Genomic DNA, 17171 nt, shown 5'->3' with positions numbered 1-17171 from the left:
TATACCAGCTGTACATATATCACTATATACAGGAGATCCCCAGGTTATACCGGCTGTACATATATCACTATATACAGGAGATCCCCAGGTTATACCGGCTGTACATATATCATTATATACAGGAGATCCCCAGGTTATACCGGCTGTACATATATCATTATATACAGGAGATCCCCAGGTTATACCGGCTGTACATATATCATTATATACAGGAGATCCCCAGGTTATACCAGCTGTACATATATCATTATATACAGGAGATCCCCAGGTTATACCAGCTGTACATATATCATTATATACAGGAGATCCCCAGGTTATACCGGCTGTACATATATCATTATATACAGGAGATCCCCAGGTTATACCGGCTGTACATATATCATTATATACAGGAGATCCCCAGGTTATACCGGCTGTACATATATCATTATATACAGGAGATCCCCAGGTTATACCGGCTATACATATATCATTATATACAGGAGATCCCCAGGTTATACCGGCTGTACATATATCATTATATACAGGAGATCCCCAGGTTATACCGGCTGTACATATATCATTATATACAGGAACTCCCCAGGTTATACCGGCTGTACATATATCATTATATACAGGAGATCCCCAGGTTATACCTGCTGTACATATATCACTATATACAGGAGATCCCCAGGTTATACCGGCTGTACATATATCACTATATACAGGAGATCCCCAGGTTATACCGGCTGTACATATATCACTATATACAGGAGATCCCCAGGTTATACCGGCTGTACATATATCATTATATACAGGAGATCCCCAGGTTATACCGGCTGTACATATATCATTATATACAGGAGATCCCCAGGTTATACCGGCTGTACATATATCATTATATACAGGAGATCCCCAGGTTATACCAGCTGTACATATATCACTATGTACAGGAGATCCCCATGTTATACCGGCTGTACATATATCATTATATACAGGAGATCCCCAGGTTATACCAGCTGTACATATATTATTATATACAGGAGATCCCCAGGTTATACCGGCTGTACATATATCATTATATACAGAAGATCCCCAGGTTATACCGGCTGTACATATATCATTATATACAGAAGATCCCCAGGTTATACCGGCTGTACATATATCATTATATACAGGAGATCCCCAGGTTATACCGGCTGTACATATATCATTATATACAGGAGATCCCCAGGTTATACCAGCTGTACATATATCATTATATACAGGAGATCCCCAGGTTATACCGGCTGTACATATATCATTATATACAGGAGATCCCCAGGTTATACCGGCTGTACATATATCATTATATACAGGAGATCCCCAGGTTATACCGGCTGTACATATATCATTATATACAGGAGATCCCCAGGTTATACCGGCTGTACATATATCATTATATACAGGAGATCCCCAGGTTATACCGGCTATACATATATCATTATATACAGGAGATCCCCAGGTTATACCGGCTGTACATATATCATTATATACAGGAGATCCCCAGGTTATACCGGCTGTACATATATCATTATATACAGGAACTCCCCAGGTTATACCGGCTGTACATATATCATTATATACAGGAGATCCCCAGGTTATACCTGCTGTACATATATCACTATATACAGGAGATCCCCAGGTTATACCGGCTGTACATATATCACTATATACAGGAGATCCCCAGGTTATACCGGCTGTACATATATCACTATATACAGGAGATCCCCAGGTTATACCGGCTGTACATATATCATTATATACAGGAGATCCCCAGGTTATACCGGCTGTACATATATCATTATATACAGGAGATCCCCAGGTTATACCGGCTGTACATATATCATTATATACAGGAGATCCCCAGGTTATACCAGCTGTACATATATCACTATGTACAGGAGATCCCCATGTTATACCGGCTGTACATATATCATTATATACAGGAGATCCCCAGGTTATACCAGCTGTACATATATTATTATATACAGGAGATCCCCAGGTTATACCGGCTGTACATATATCATTATATACAGAAGATCCCCAGGTTATACCGGCTGTACATATATCATTATATACAGAAGATCCCCAGGTTATACCGGCTGTACATATATCATTATATACAGGAGATCCCCAGGTTATACCGGCTGTACATATATCATTATATACAGGAGATCCCCAGGTTATACCAGCTGTACATATATCATTATATACAGGAGATCCCCAGGTTATACCGGCTGTACATATATCATTATATACAGGAGATCCCCAGGTTATACCGGCTGTACATATATCATTATATACAGGAGATCCCCAGGTTATACCGGCTGTACATATATCATTATATACAGGAGATACCCAGGTTATACCGGCTGTACATATATCATTATATACAGGAGATCCCCAGGTTATACCGGCTGTACATATATCATTATATACAGGAGATCCCCAGGTTATACCAGCTGTACATATATCACTATGTACAGGAGATCCCCATGTTATACCGGCTGTACATATATCATTATATACAGGAGATCCCCAGGTTATACCAGCTGTACATATATCATTATATACAGGAGATCCCCAGGTTATACCGGCTGTACATATATCATTATATACAGAAGATCCCCAGGTTATACCGGCTGTACATATATCATTATATACAGGAGATCCCCAGGTTATACCGGCTGTACACATATCAAAGCACCCATGCTGACCCCTGACCACTGCTGGCTATGATAGAAAGGTGTCAGGACACACAGGACATGGCAGCTCGCTGTGTATTGAGGGTGTAGTCACAGAGGGGTCAGAGCGCCCATGCTGACCCCTGACCACTGCTGGCTATGATAGAAAGATGTCAGGACACACAGGACATGGCAGCTCGCTGTGTATGGGGGGTGTAGTCACAGAGGGGTCAGAGCGCCCATGCTGACCCCTGACCACTGCTGGCTATGATAGAAAGGTGTCAGGACACACAGGACATGGCAGCTCGCTGTGTATGGGGGGTGTAGTCACAGAGGGGTCAGAGCGCCCATGCTGACCCCTGACCACTGCTGGCTATGATAGAAAGGTGTCAGGACACACAGGACATGGCAGCTCGCTGTGTATGGGGGTGTAGTCACAGAGGGGTCAGAGCACCCATGCTGACCCCTGACCACTGCTGGCTATGATAGAAAGGTGTCAGGGCACACAGGACATGGCAGCTCGCTGTGTATGGGGGGTGTAGTCACAGAGGGGTCAGAGCGCCCATGCTGACCCCTGACCACTGCTGGCTATGATAGAAAGGTGTCAGGACACAGGACATGGCAGCTCGCTGTGTATGGGGGGTGTAGTCACAGAGGGATCAGAGCGCCCATGCTGACACCTGACCACTGCTGGCTATGATAGAAAGGTGTCAGGACACAGGACATGGCAGCTCGCTGTGTATGGGGGGGTGTAGTCACAGAGGGGTCAGAGCACCCATGCTGACCCCTGACCACTGCTGGCTATGATAGAAAGGTGTCAGGATACACAGGACATGGCAGCTCGCTGTGTATGGGGGGTGTAGTCACAGAGAGGTCAGAGCGCCCATGCTGACCCCTGACCACTGATGGCTATGATAGAAAGGTGTCAGGACACACAGGACATGGCAGATCGCTGTGTATGGGGGGTGTAGTCACAGAGGGGTCAGAGCTCCCATGCTGACCCCTGACCACTGCTGGCTATGATAGAAAGGTGTCAGGACACACAGGACATGGCAGCTCGCTGTGTATGGGGGTGTAGTCACAGAGGGGTCAGAGCGCCCATGCTGACCCCTGACCACTGCTGGCTATGATAGAAAGGTGTCAGGACACACAGGACATGGCAGCTCGCTGTGTATGGGGGTGTAGTCACAGAGCGGTCAGAGCACCCATGCTGACCCCTGACCACTGCTGGCTATGATAGAAAGGTGTCAGGACACACAGGACATGGCAGCTCGCTGTGTAAGGGGGGTGTAGTCACAGAGCGGTCAGAGCGCCCATGCTGACCCCTGACCACTGCTGGCTATGATAGAAAGGTGTCAGGACACACAGGACATGGCAGCTCGCTGTGTAAGGGGGGTGTAGTCACAGAGGGGTCAGAGCACCCATGCTGACACCTGACCACTGCTGGCTATGATAGAAAGGTGTCAGGACACACAGGACATGGCAGCTCGCTGTGTATGGGGGGTGTAGTCACAGAGAGGTCAGAGCACCCATGCTGACCCCTGACCACTGCTGGCTATGATAGAAAGGTGTCAGGACACACAGGACATGGCAGCTCGCTGTGTATGGGGGTGTAGTCACAGAGGGGTCAGAGCTCCCATGCTGACCCCTGACCACTGCTAGCTATGATAGAAAGGTGTCAGGACACAGGACATGGCAGCTCGCTGTGTATGGGGGGGTGTAGTCACAGAGGGGTCACAGCGCCCATGCTGACCCCTGACCACTGCTGGCTATGATAGAAAGGTGTCAGGACACAGGACATGGCAGCTCGCTGTGTATGGGGGTGTAGTCACAGAGGGGTCAGAGCGCCCATGCTGACCCCTGACCACTGCTGGCTATGATAGAAAGGTGTCATGACACACAGGACATGGCAGCTCGCTGTGTATGGGGGGTGTAGTCACAGAGGGGTCAGAGCGCCCATGCTGACCCCTGACCACTGCTGGCTATGATAGAAAGGTGTCAGGATACACAGGACATGGCAGCTCGCTGTGTATGGGGGGGGGGGGATGTAGTCACATAGATAGATAGATAGATAGATAGATAGATAGATAGATAGATAGATAGATAGATAGATAGATAGATAGGAGATAGATAGATAGATAGATAGTACTGCATGCAATGGGAATAAGATGGTACCCAGGGCATCTTGTGGATACTGCAGAAACCAAAGTGAAAAAATAATAAATTAAAAGGGATGCTCCACCCAAGAGAGGGAGAGTCCATGTCAGAATATCTATCCCCTTCATGATCCTGAGCAGCGGTGTTACAGGATAGTCCAGTCACTTGTTCTATCAGGGACCAACAACACACAGGTCGCAGGGAGAAGTCTCAGTGCCCCCTGTGAACACTAGAGGGCAGTGTGGAATAGAATAAAGACACTACGCGGACTAATCCTCCTGATCACAGGAGATATAAGGGGACAGGGACGGCCGTGGTGCTGGGGCGTATACTGCTACATGTATACTGTGTGATGAGGGGTGGACTCTGCACCAGGTCCTAATTATTTGCTATATAGGGAGACCTTGTTTTAAAGGGAATCATTAGCAGGTGTGACTATACAGACTGCAACCAGTGGTGGGCATTGTCCCTGGAGAGATGTGTAATCAGACTGTGTCCTCACACTGCTGATTTCTGTCCTCACACTGCTGATTTCTGTCCTCACACTGCTGATTTCTGTCCTCACACTGCTGTGCAAGTGTTCCCTTCACCTACACCTCTGCTCTGAGTGACTTCTGAAGTAGTTAACCAAAAGCAGGTTATAGCAGAGGGGAGGAGCTGTGCAACAGTTTAATGGCCATAGCACAGCGGTGTTAGGAGATGTCCCCAGAAGCCGTAATCCTGGAATATAATTCAATATTTCACAGTCCTGCTGCTACTAATAGCATACACAAAGGTCTGATTACACATCTCTCCAGGTACAACACATAACACTGGCTGCAGAGAGCACAGAGCACAGCAGTGTGAGGTCTGATTACACATCTCTCCAGGTACAACACATAACACTGGCTGCAGAGATCACAGAGCACAGCAGTGTGAGGAAAACACCCCATACTCTTGGAGAAGCTACAGTCCTGCTGCTACTAATACAGAGGTCTGATTACACATCTGGCTGCAGTGTGGTCACAGCTGTAGACATACCCTTTAAGGAGACGTGTCGGTGTAGAGGAGGGATTCTCTGTGACACACATGGGATATAAGTAAGCGGCTCCTATCCTCCTCCCTCTATACAACAATGCAGATACGTGACCCAGAAAAGCAGTAGGTGTGACGTGTGCGGGTGACGGGGCGAGAGGCTGAGTGCTGTAATCAGCGGTGATTAATTATCCTACCTGCTGCCAGGAGGCTCAGCACCGCAGCACTAATGCCACCCTATATGGGCAGGGACTGGCATCTTACCTGCACCTATCTAACCTCTAACCCCTGCACCTATCTAACCTCTAACCCCTGCACCTATCTAACCTCTAACCCCTGCACCTATCTAACCTCTAACCCCCGCACCTATATAACCTCTAACCCCCGCACCTATATAACCTCTAACCCCCGCACCTATATAACCTCTAACCCCCCTGATGTGTCCGGAGTGGAAAGTGCTTTAAAAAATGGGTGTGACTGTTCCCCCATATGGTCTGACATAGTCTGCATGTACTGGACAGTATATGCAGCTGCCCAAGGTGCGACACGTGAGGCTGCAGCAGCACGAACCACGGAACGCGAGGCCGCAGCAGCAGCGACACGTGAAGCCATAGCAGTCCGAGTAGCGACACGCGATGTGGCAGAAACCAAAGCAGTGACAAGTGAGGCTGCAGCAGCCGAAGCCATGACAAGTGAGATGGGCGCAAACCATGCCGTGATACGCGACGCAGCAGCAGCAGCCCGAGCGACAACATGTGAAGCTCCGGAAAACTACGCTGTAAAAAAACGACAAACCCACAGGCTGCGATAAGCAAAGTTTCAGCAGATGGAAGTGCGGCCTTTACCTACAAGCATAAACCTTGTGCCATGCATGAGGTCTCCGGGACAACGCTGCAGCCATCAGAACTTCCCTGCCGCAGTTCTGGTGCCGTCCTGGGAGATTTATGGTCCCATTCTGCAGCTATCGGGCCGCTGTGACCCATCCCTGGCCGCCCGCTTTTATTCCTGCAGACTCGGGGAGCAGATCTCATTCCTGAGACTCTATTTTCCCTTCCTATTTTTAGAGTAGAATGAAGTTTGGCGCTTCGCTTTTTTCCCCCTTCCTTCTCCCTCGAGGATCCGGCGACTGCCAAGAACTGAAATTAATTCACACGGAATCCATCGAGAGGCCGGGAGATGTCATTGAAACTAAGATTTTCTGCTGAAGCATGTAAACACGATCCCGGAGCTGACGGCGGGGAAGCAGACGGCCCCCGACTCCACATTTTTAGTTTCCTCTCTGTTTTCGGAAGGAGACGAGAACTCGGAGACGTCTTTGGTTTTCAGTCTTCTGTTTAGGTGACCTCTAACCTCATGACACAACGACTTGTCCCTTTCCTAGATGGAAATTTACCGTTCTTCAACTTGACCCCACGATACCCCGCGCCTCCTCCCGTCCCCCGGGTACATCCAGTACAATGATACAATGTAACAAACAAAACAAGTGAGAGGTCGTAGTATCGCTTTCTAAACTTTCCAAAACAATACCACTGTAACAAACCCTCAGCTGGGAGATGAATGAGGTTATGGCCAAGCAATAATCTCCTCCCATACCACTGCTGAAACACTCTGCACTGCTGCCATCATTCCCACAATCCCTCATGTCCGCTCACTTCAGGTCAGGGATAAATAATGATCTTCAGTCACTAATGATTCCTGCTACAAAGTGACAAACCCACAGACCGGAGCCCCTCCCCCTCCCAATATATGCAAATCAGATAAATACCTTCTCTAAGGCGATGCACAATGAAGGTAAAACCCGTAGTACGAGGGTGCAGGACGTATTCATACTTCTCCAGTGCATTCTGCTCAGCAAACTCATGGCTGCGGGCTCTGGTGTTCTCTAAGGAAAAAGAACAACATGGTTTTATAGTTTTGCAATTAAGCGAACAATACTCCACTCACTATTCTGCTGCTGGTGCAGTCACTGTGTACATACATGACATTACTTATCCTGTACTGATCCTGAGTTACATCCTGTATTATACCCCAGAGCTGCACTCACTATTCTGCTGCTGGTGCAGTCACTGTGTACATACATGACATTACTTATCCTGTACTGATCCTGAGTTACATCCTGTATTATACTCCAGAGCTGCACTCACTATTCTGCTGCTGGTGCAGTCACTGTGTACATACATGACATTACTTATCCTGTACTGATCCTGAGTTACATCCTGTATTATACTCCAGAGCTGCACTCACTATTCTGCTGCTGGTGCAGTCACTGTGTACATACATGACATTACTTATCCTGTACTGATCCTGAGTTACATCCTGTATTATACCCCAGAGCTGCACTCACTATTCTGCTGCTGGTGCAGTCACTGTGTACATACATGACATTACTTATCCTGTACTGATCCTGAGTTACATCCTGTATTATACCCCAGAGCTGCACTCACTATTCTGCTGCTGGTGCAGTCACTGTGTACATACATGACATTACTTATCCTGTACTGATCCTGAGTTACATCCTGTATTATACCCCAGAGCTGCACTCACTATTCTGCTGCTGGTGCAGTCACTGTGTACATACATGACATTACTTATCCTGTACTGATCCTGAGTTACATCCTGTATTATACCCCAGAGCTGCACTCACTATTCTGCTGCTGGTGCAGTCACTGTGTACATACATGACATTACTTATCCTGTACTGATCCTGAGTTACATCCTGTATTATACTCCATAGCTGCAATCACTATTCTGCTGCTGGTGCAGTCACTGTGTACATACATGACATTACTTATCCTGTACTGATCCTGAGTTACATCCTGTATTATACCCCAGAGCTGCACTCACTATTCTGCTGCTGGTGCAGTCACTGTGTACATACATGACATTACTTATCCTGTACTGATCCTGAGTTACATCCTGTATTATACCCCAGAGCTGCACTCACTATTCTGCTGCTGGTGCAGTCACTGTGTACATACATGACATTTCTTATCCTGTACTGATCCTGAGTTACATCCTGTATTATACCCCAGAGCTGCACTCACTATTCTGCTGCTGGTGCAGTCACTGTGTACATACATGACATTACTTATCCTGTACTGATCCTGAGTTACATCCTGTATTATACCCCAGAGCTGCACTCACTATTCTGCTGCTGGTGCAGTCACTGTGTACATACATGACATTACTTATCCTGTACTGATCCTGAGTTACATCCTGTATTATACCCCAGAGCTGCACTCACTATTCTGCTGCTGGTGCAGTCACTGTGTACATACATGACATTACTTATCCTGTACTGATCCTGAGTTACATCCTGTATTATACCCCAGAGCTGCACTCACTATTCTGCTGCTGGTGCAGTCACTGTGTACATACATGACATTACTTATCCTGTACTGATCCTGAGTTACATCCTGTATTATACCCCAGAGCTGCACTCACTATTCTGCTGCTGGTGCAGTCACTGTGTACATACATGACATTACTTATCCTGTACTGATCCTGAGTTACATCCTGTATTATACCCCAGAGCTGCACTCACTATTCTGCTGCTGGTGCAGTCACTGTGTACATACATGACATTACTTATCCTGTACTGATCCTGAGTTACATCCTGTATTATACCCCAGAGCTGCACTCACTATTCTGCTGCTGGTGCAGTCACTGTGTACATACATGACATTACTTATCCTGTACTGATCCTGAGTTACATCCTGTATTATACCCCAGAGCTGCACTCACTATTCTGCTGCTGGTGCAGTCACTGTGTACATACATGACATTACTTATCCTGTACTGATCCTGAGTTACATCCTGTATTATACCCCAGAGCTGCACTCACTATTCTGCTGCTGGTGCAGTCACTGTGTACATACATGACATTACTTATCCTGTACTGATCCTGAGTTACATCCTGTATTATACCCCAGAGCTGCACTCACTATTCTACTAGTGAAGTCTAAACCATCTTAAGTACCATTTTAAATTTTAAAACGTTTTTGCTGCAGATTTCATAATTTATGTATTCAGGGCTGATCTATGTCTCTTCCTTATACTCCAGCAGTCTCACACATATCATTACTTAATGCGTCTTAGTTCACCTTTCATTATGCGGATGTCGGATGTATAAGCTCGGTGTGGCGGGATACACAATGTCCCTGTCCTAACGTCGAAAATCCATTCTACTCACAATAACCCGTCTGTAAATAGATAAGTGGCCCCCACATTGCAAGATACGACTACATTTTAATGGATCTGTGCCTCAAGTATTCCAGGAAAAAGCTGCATTCTGGTGAAGCCGCCACAATAGAAGCGACCGAGAGTTTCACAAGAAAAATCTTCAAACAAAAAAATATCAATAAACCAAAAGGAGAAAAAAAAACACTGGGTACCGGAGGAGCAGCGAGAGAGTCAATTATGAGCAGGGTGACAAAAATGTGTTTCGTGGAAGGGGCTGGCGCGAGAACTGCTGTATACAGAGCAATCATCAATAGGAAGAACAGAAGATCTGATCCACTTATGGCGTGTAGATCTATAACATCAAAACACAGGAAGACCCCAGAACCTAATCATATATACATACATATAGAGACATCAACTTACTACACTCTACCTCCATATACAGGAATATAACTACTATAATACTGCCCCCTATGTACAGGAATATAACTACTATAATACTGCCCCCTATGTACAGGAATATAACTACTATAATACTGCCCCCTATGTACAGGAATATAACTACTATAATACTGCCCCCTATGTACAGGAATATAACTACTATAATACTGCCCCCTATGTACAGGAATATAACTACTATAATACTGCCCCCTATGTACAGGAATATAACTACTATAATACTGCCCCCTATGTACAGGAATATAACTACTATAATACTGCCCTCTATGTACAAGAATATAACTACTATAATACTGCCCCCTATGTACAAGAATATAACTACTATAATACTGCCCCCTATGTACAGGAATATAACTACTAGAATACTCCCCTATGTACAAGAATATAACTACTATAATACTGCCCCCTATGTACAAGAATATAACTACTATAATACTGCCCCCTATGTACAAGAATATAACTACTATAATACTGCCCCCTATGTACAAGAATATAACTACTATAATACTGCCCCCTATGTACAGGGATATAACTACTATAATACTGCCCCCTATATACAAGAATATAACTACTATAAAACTGTTCCCTATGTACAAGAATATAACTACTATAATACTGCCCCCTATGTACAGGAATATAACTACTAGAATACTCCCCTATGTACAAGAATTTAACTACTATAATACTGCCCCTATGTACAAGAAAATAACTACTATAATACTGCCCCCTATGTACAAGAATATAACTACTATAATACTGCCCCCTATGTACAGGAATATAACTACTATAATACTGCCCCCTATGTACAAGAATATAACTACTATAATACTTCCCCCTATGTACAGGAATATAACTACTATAATACTGTCCCCTATGTACAAGAATATAACTACTATAATACTGCCCCCTATGTACAAGAATATAACTACTATAATACTGCCCCCTATGTACAAGAATATAACTACTATAATACTGCCCCCTATGTACAAGAATATAACTACTATAATACTGCCCCCTATGTACAAGAATATAACTACTATAATACTGCCCCCTATGTACAAGAATATAACTACTATAATACTACCCCCTATGTACAAGAATATAACTACTATAATACTGCCCCCTATGTACAAGAATATAACTACTATAATACTGCCCCCTATGTACAAGAATATAACTACTATAATACTGCCCCCTATGTACAGGAATATAACTACTACAATACTGCCTCCTATGTACAAGAATATAACTACTATAATACTGCCCCCTATGTACAGGAATATAACTACTATAATACTGCCCCCTATGTACAGGAATATAACTACTATAATACTGCCCCCTATGTACAAGAATATAACTACTATAATACTGCCCCCTATGTACAAGAATATAACTACTATAATACTGCCCCCTATGTACAAGAGTATAACTACTATAATACTGCCCCGTGTGTACAGGAATATAACTACTATAATACTGCCCCCTATGTACAAGAATATAACTACTATAATACTGCCCCCTATGTACAGGAATATAACTACTATAATACTGCCCCCTATGTACAAGAATATAACTACTATAATACTGCCCCTACGTACAGGAATATAACTACTATAATACTGCCCCCTATGTACAAGAATATAACTACTATAATACTGCCCCCTATGTACAGGAATATAACTACTATAATACTGCCCCTATGTACAAGAATATAACTACTATAATACTGCCCCCTATGTACAAGAATATAACTACTATAATACTGCCCCTATGTACAGGAATATAACTACTATAATACTGCCCCCTATGTACAGGAATATAACTACTATAATACTGCCCCCTATGTACAGGAATATAACTACTATAATACTGCCCCCTATGTACAGGAATATAACTACTATAATACTGCCCCCCTAGGTACAAGAATATAACTACTATAATACTGCCCCCTATGTACAAGAATATAACTACTATAATACTGCCCCCTATGTACAAGAATATAACTACTATAATACTGACCCCCTATGTACAAGAATATAACTACTATAATACTGACCCCCTATGTACAAGAATATAACTACTATAATACTGACCCCCTATGTACAAGAATATAACTACTATAATACTGCCCCCTATGTACAAGAATATAACTACTATTATACTGCCCCCTATGTACAAGAATATAACTATTATAATACTGCCCCCTATGTACAAGAATATAACTACTATAATACTGACCCCCTATGTACAAGAATATAACTACTATAATACTGCCCCTATGTACAAGAATATAACTACTATAATACCGCCCCCTATGTACAAGAATATAAATACTATAATACTGCCCTCTATGTACAAGAATATAACTACTATAATACTGCCCTCTATGTACAAGAATATAACTACTATAATACTGCCCCCTATGTACAAGAATATAACTACTATAATACTGCCCCCTATGTACAAGAATATAACTACTATAATACTGCCCCCTATGTACAGGAATATAACTACTATAATACTGCCCCCTATGTACAAGAATATAACTACTATAATACTGCCCCCTATGTACAGGAATATAACTACTATAATACTGCCCCCTATGTACAAGAATATAACTACTATAATACTGCCCCCTATGTACAGGAATATAACTACTATAATACTGCCCCCTATGTACAAGAATATAACTACTATAATACTGCCCCCTATGTACAAGAATATAACTACTATAATACTGCCCCCCGTGTACAAGAATATAACTACTATAATACTGCCCCCTATGTACAGGAATATAACTACTATAATACTGCCCCCTATGTACAGGAATATAACTACTATAATACTGCCCCCTATGTACAGGAATATAACTACTATAATACTGCCCTCTATGTACAGGAATATAACTACTATAATACTGCTCCCTATGTACAAGAATATAACTACTATAATACTGCCCCCTATGTACAGGAATATAACTACTATAATACTGCTGTAGGATCTGTCTTCCACCACACATTATTAATAACTTGTCCACTCTCCCTCAGTGCAGACATTTCCATGATGACGACTTTCGGATGTTTCTTCTCCCCCTGATAATCTCGGATTCCATCTCTCTCAGTCACAGACAATCTTTTAAACGTTCATCAGCCTGGGTTTGTCATCGGCGTATATCATTCTCCTCTTCCTCCTCTCCTGCTCATTTGGGGACATGATGTACATGGAGGAGCGGTGTGAGCGGGCGCCAGCTGGCGAGGTACCACATGACCGCTGAGAGGTCTCTCCTCATCTCCTGAAATCTTTGTGTGTGTAAGAAATCAGGAAGTCTTGTTGGAAGGAGGACGTCTCGGCAGAAGCCTTCAACAAACACACATATCATCCTCCCAAGTCTGTGTTGGAAGGAGATGAGAGATGTGGGAAGATACGGAGACGTAGAAAAACTTCCCTCCTTTGAAGTGAATGATAAATACACGAGACAAGATGCTCCCCAGCCCGAGATCCTAGACCAGTGATGGCTAACCTATGGCACTGGTGCCAGAGGTGGCACTCAGAGCCCTTTCTGTGGGCACTCAGACCATCACCAGAGATGACTCCAGGTCTCTTCCTGCAGTCCCAGACAGCCCAGGACTTTCTGTGCACAGAGCTATTTTAAAGTGACAGTGCTACCTGGGACTATTTTCTGCTTTATTGGTGTCCTCAGGTGCTGGTATCAATGGAAACTGCGACAGAGAAGGGAGTATAAATCACAAATAAAACTTTTGTGTTGGCACTTTGCGATAAATAAGTGGGTCTTTGTTGTAGTTTGGGCACTCGGTCTTTAAAAGGTTTGCCATCACTGTCCTAGACACTGGACCTGAAGAGAAGCATCTGTGCTCCAGGACCAAACATCACAGAAATAAGGAGAGGAGGGAACATTATATTTATACATAAAGATTGGGGGCGCTCTGACCCCTCTGTGACTACACCCCCCATACACAGCGAGCTGCCAAGTCCTGTGTATCCTGACACCTTTCTATCATAGCCAGCAGTGGTCAGGGGTCAGCATGGGCGCTCTGACCCCTCTGTGACTACACCCCCCATACACAGCGAGCTGCCAAGTCCTGTGTCCTGACACCTTTCTATCATAGCCAGCAGTGGTCAGGGGTCAGCATGGGCGCTCTGACCTCTCTGTGACTACACCCCCATACACAGCGAGCTGCCATGTCCTGTGTCCTGACACCTTTCTATCATAGCCAGCAGTGGTCAGGGGTCAGCATGGGCGCTCTGACCCCTCTGTGACTACACCCCCCATACACAGCGAGCTGCCATGTCCTGTGTGTCCTGACACCTTTCTATCATAGCCAGCAGTGGTCAGGGGTCAGCATGGGTGCTCTGACCCCTCTGTGACTACACCCCCCATACACAGCGAGCTGCCATGTCCTGTGTGTCCTGACACCTTTCTATCATAGCCAGCAGTGGTCAGGGGTCAGCATGGGTGCTCTGACCCCTCTGTGACTACACCCCCCATACACAGCGAGCTGCCATGTCCTGTGTGTCCTGACACCTTTCTATCATAGCCAGCAGTGGTCAGGTGTCAGCATGAGCGCTCTGACCCCTCTGTGACTACATCCCCCATACACAGCGAGCTGCCATGTCCTGTGTGTCCTGACACCTTTCTATCATAGCCAGCAGTGGTCAGGGGTCAGCATGGGTGCTCTGACCCCTCTGTGACTACACCCCCCATACACAGCGAGCTGCCATGTCCTGTGTGTCCTGACACCTTTCTATCATAGCCAGCAGTGGTCAGGTGTCAGCATGAGCGCTCTGACCCCTCTGTGACTACATCCCCCATACACAGCGAGCTGCCATGTCCTGTGTGTCCTGACACCTTTCTATCATAGCCAGCAGTGGTCAGGGGTCAGCATGGGCGCTCTGACCTCCCTGTGACTACACCCCCATACACAGCGAGCTGCCAAGTCCTGTGTGTCCTGACACCTTTCTATCATAGCCAGCAGTGGTCAGGGGTCAGCATGGGCGCTCTGACCTCCCTGTGACTACACCCCCATACACAGCGAGCTGCCATGTCCTGTGTGTCCTGACACCTTTCTATCATAGCCAGCAGTGGTCAGCATGGGCGCTCTGACCCCTCTGTGACTACACCCCCTATACACAGCGAGCTGCCATGTCCTGTGTCCTGACACCATTCTATCATAGCCAGCAGTGGTCAGGGGTCAGCATGGGTGCTCTGACCCCTCTGTGACTACACCCCCCATACACAGCGAGCTGCCATGTCCTGTGTGTCCTGACACCTTTCTATCATAGCCAGCAGTGGTCAGCATGGGCGCTCTGACCCCTCTGTGACTACACCCCCTATACACAGCGAGCTGCCATGTCCTGTGTCCTGACACCATTCTATCATAGCCAGCAGTGGTCAGGGGTCAGCATGGGCGCTCTGACCCCTCTGTGACTACACCCCCCATACACAGCGAGCTGCCATGTCCTGTGTCCTGACACCTTTCTATCATAGCCAGCAGTGGTCAGGGGTCAGCATGGGCGCTCTGACCCCTCTGTGACTACACCCCCCATACACAGCGAGCTGCCATGTCCTGTGTGTCCTGACACCTTTCTATCATAGCCAGCAGTGGTCAGGGGTCAGTATGAGCACCCCTGATCCCTCTGTGACTACACCCCCCATACACAGCGAGCTGCCATGTCCTGTGTGTCCTGACACCTTTCTATTATAGCCAGCAGTGGTCAGGGGTCAGCATGGGTGCTCTGACCCCTCTGTGACAACACCCATACACAGCGAGCTGCCATGTCCTGTGTGTCCTGACACCTTTCTATCATAGCCAGCAGTGGTCAGGGGTCAGCATGGGTGCTCTAACCCCTCTGTGACTACACCCCCCATACACAGCGAGCTGCCATGTCCTGTGTGTCCTGACACCTTTCTATCATAGCCAGCAGTGGTCAGTGGTCAGCATGGGGGCTCTGACCTCTCTGTGACTACACCACCCATACACAGCGAGCTGCCATGTCCTGTGTGTCCTGACACCTTTCTATCATAGCCAGCAGTGGTCAGTGGTCAGCATGGGGGCTCTGACCTCTCTGTGACTACACCCCCATGCACAGCGAGCTGCCATGTCCTGTGTGTCCTGACACCTTTCTATCATAGCCAGCAGTGGTCAGGGGTCAGCATGGGTGCTTTGACCCCTCTGTGACTACACCCCCCCATACACAGCGAGCTGCCATGTCCTGTGTGTCCTCACACCTTTCTATCATAGCCAGCAGTGGTCAGGGGTCAGCATGGGTGCTCTGACCTCTCTGAGACTACACCCCCCATACACAGCGAGCTGCCATGTCCTGTGTCCTGACACCTTTCTATCATAGCCAGCAGTTATCAGGGGTCAGCATGGGTGCTCTGACCCCTCTGTGACTACACCCCCCATACACAGCGAGCTGCCATGTCCTGTGTGTCCTGACACCTTTCTATCATAGCCAGCAGTGGTCAGGGGTCAGCATGGGTGCTCTGACCTCTCTGTGACAACACCCCCCATACAGAGTGAGTTGCCATGTCCTGTGTGTCCTGATACCTTTCTATCATAGCCAGCAGTGGTCAGGGGTCAGCATGGGCGCTCTGACCTCCCTGTGACTACACCCCCATACACAGCGAGCTGC

At 46.0% G+C, this 17171-nt stretch overlaps 1 protein-coding gene across 2 annotated transcripts in view; it reads right to left on the bottom strand.

Moving 5' to 3' along the window:
• Positions 1–17171, bottom strand: part of LCLAT1 (lysocardiolipin acyltransferase 1) — a 56070-nt gene that overhangs the window by 21035 nt on the left and 17864 nt on the right. For both annotated transcript variants that reach the window (XM_072139979.1, XM_072139978.1), the window contains exon 5: positions 7642–7758. In XM_072139979.1, the coding sequence (XP_071996080.1) occupies positions 7642–7758 (117 nt within the window). The remainder of the gene's footprint in view (positions 1–7641; positions 7759–17171) is intronic.

Source organism: Engystomops pustulosus, chromosome 3 (genome assembly GCF_040894005.1).
Source record: "Engystomops pustulosus chromosome 3, aEngPut4.maternal, whole genome shotgun sequence".
Taxonomy (NCBI): domain Eukaryota; kingdom Metazoa; phylum Chordata; class Amphibia; order Anura; family Leptodactylidae; genus Engystomops; species Engystomops pustulosus.
Note: the sequence above shows the minus strand (reverse complement) of the source record. Positions and strands in the feature narration are given on the sequence as shown.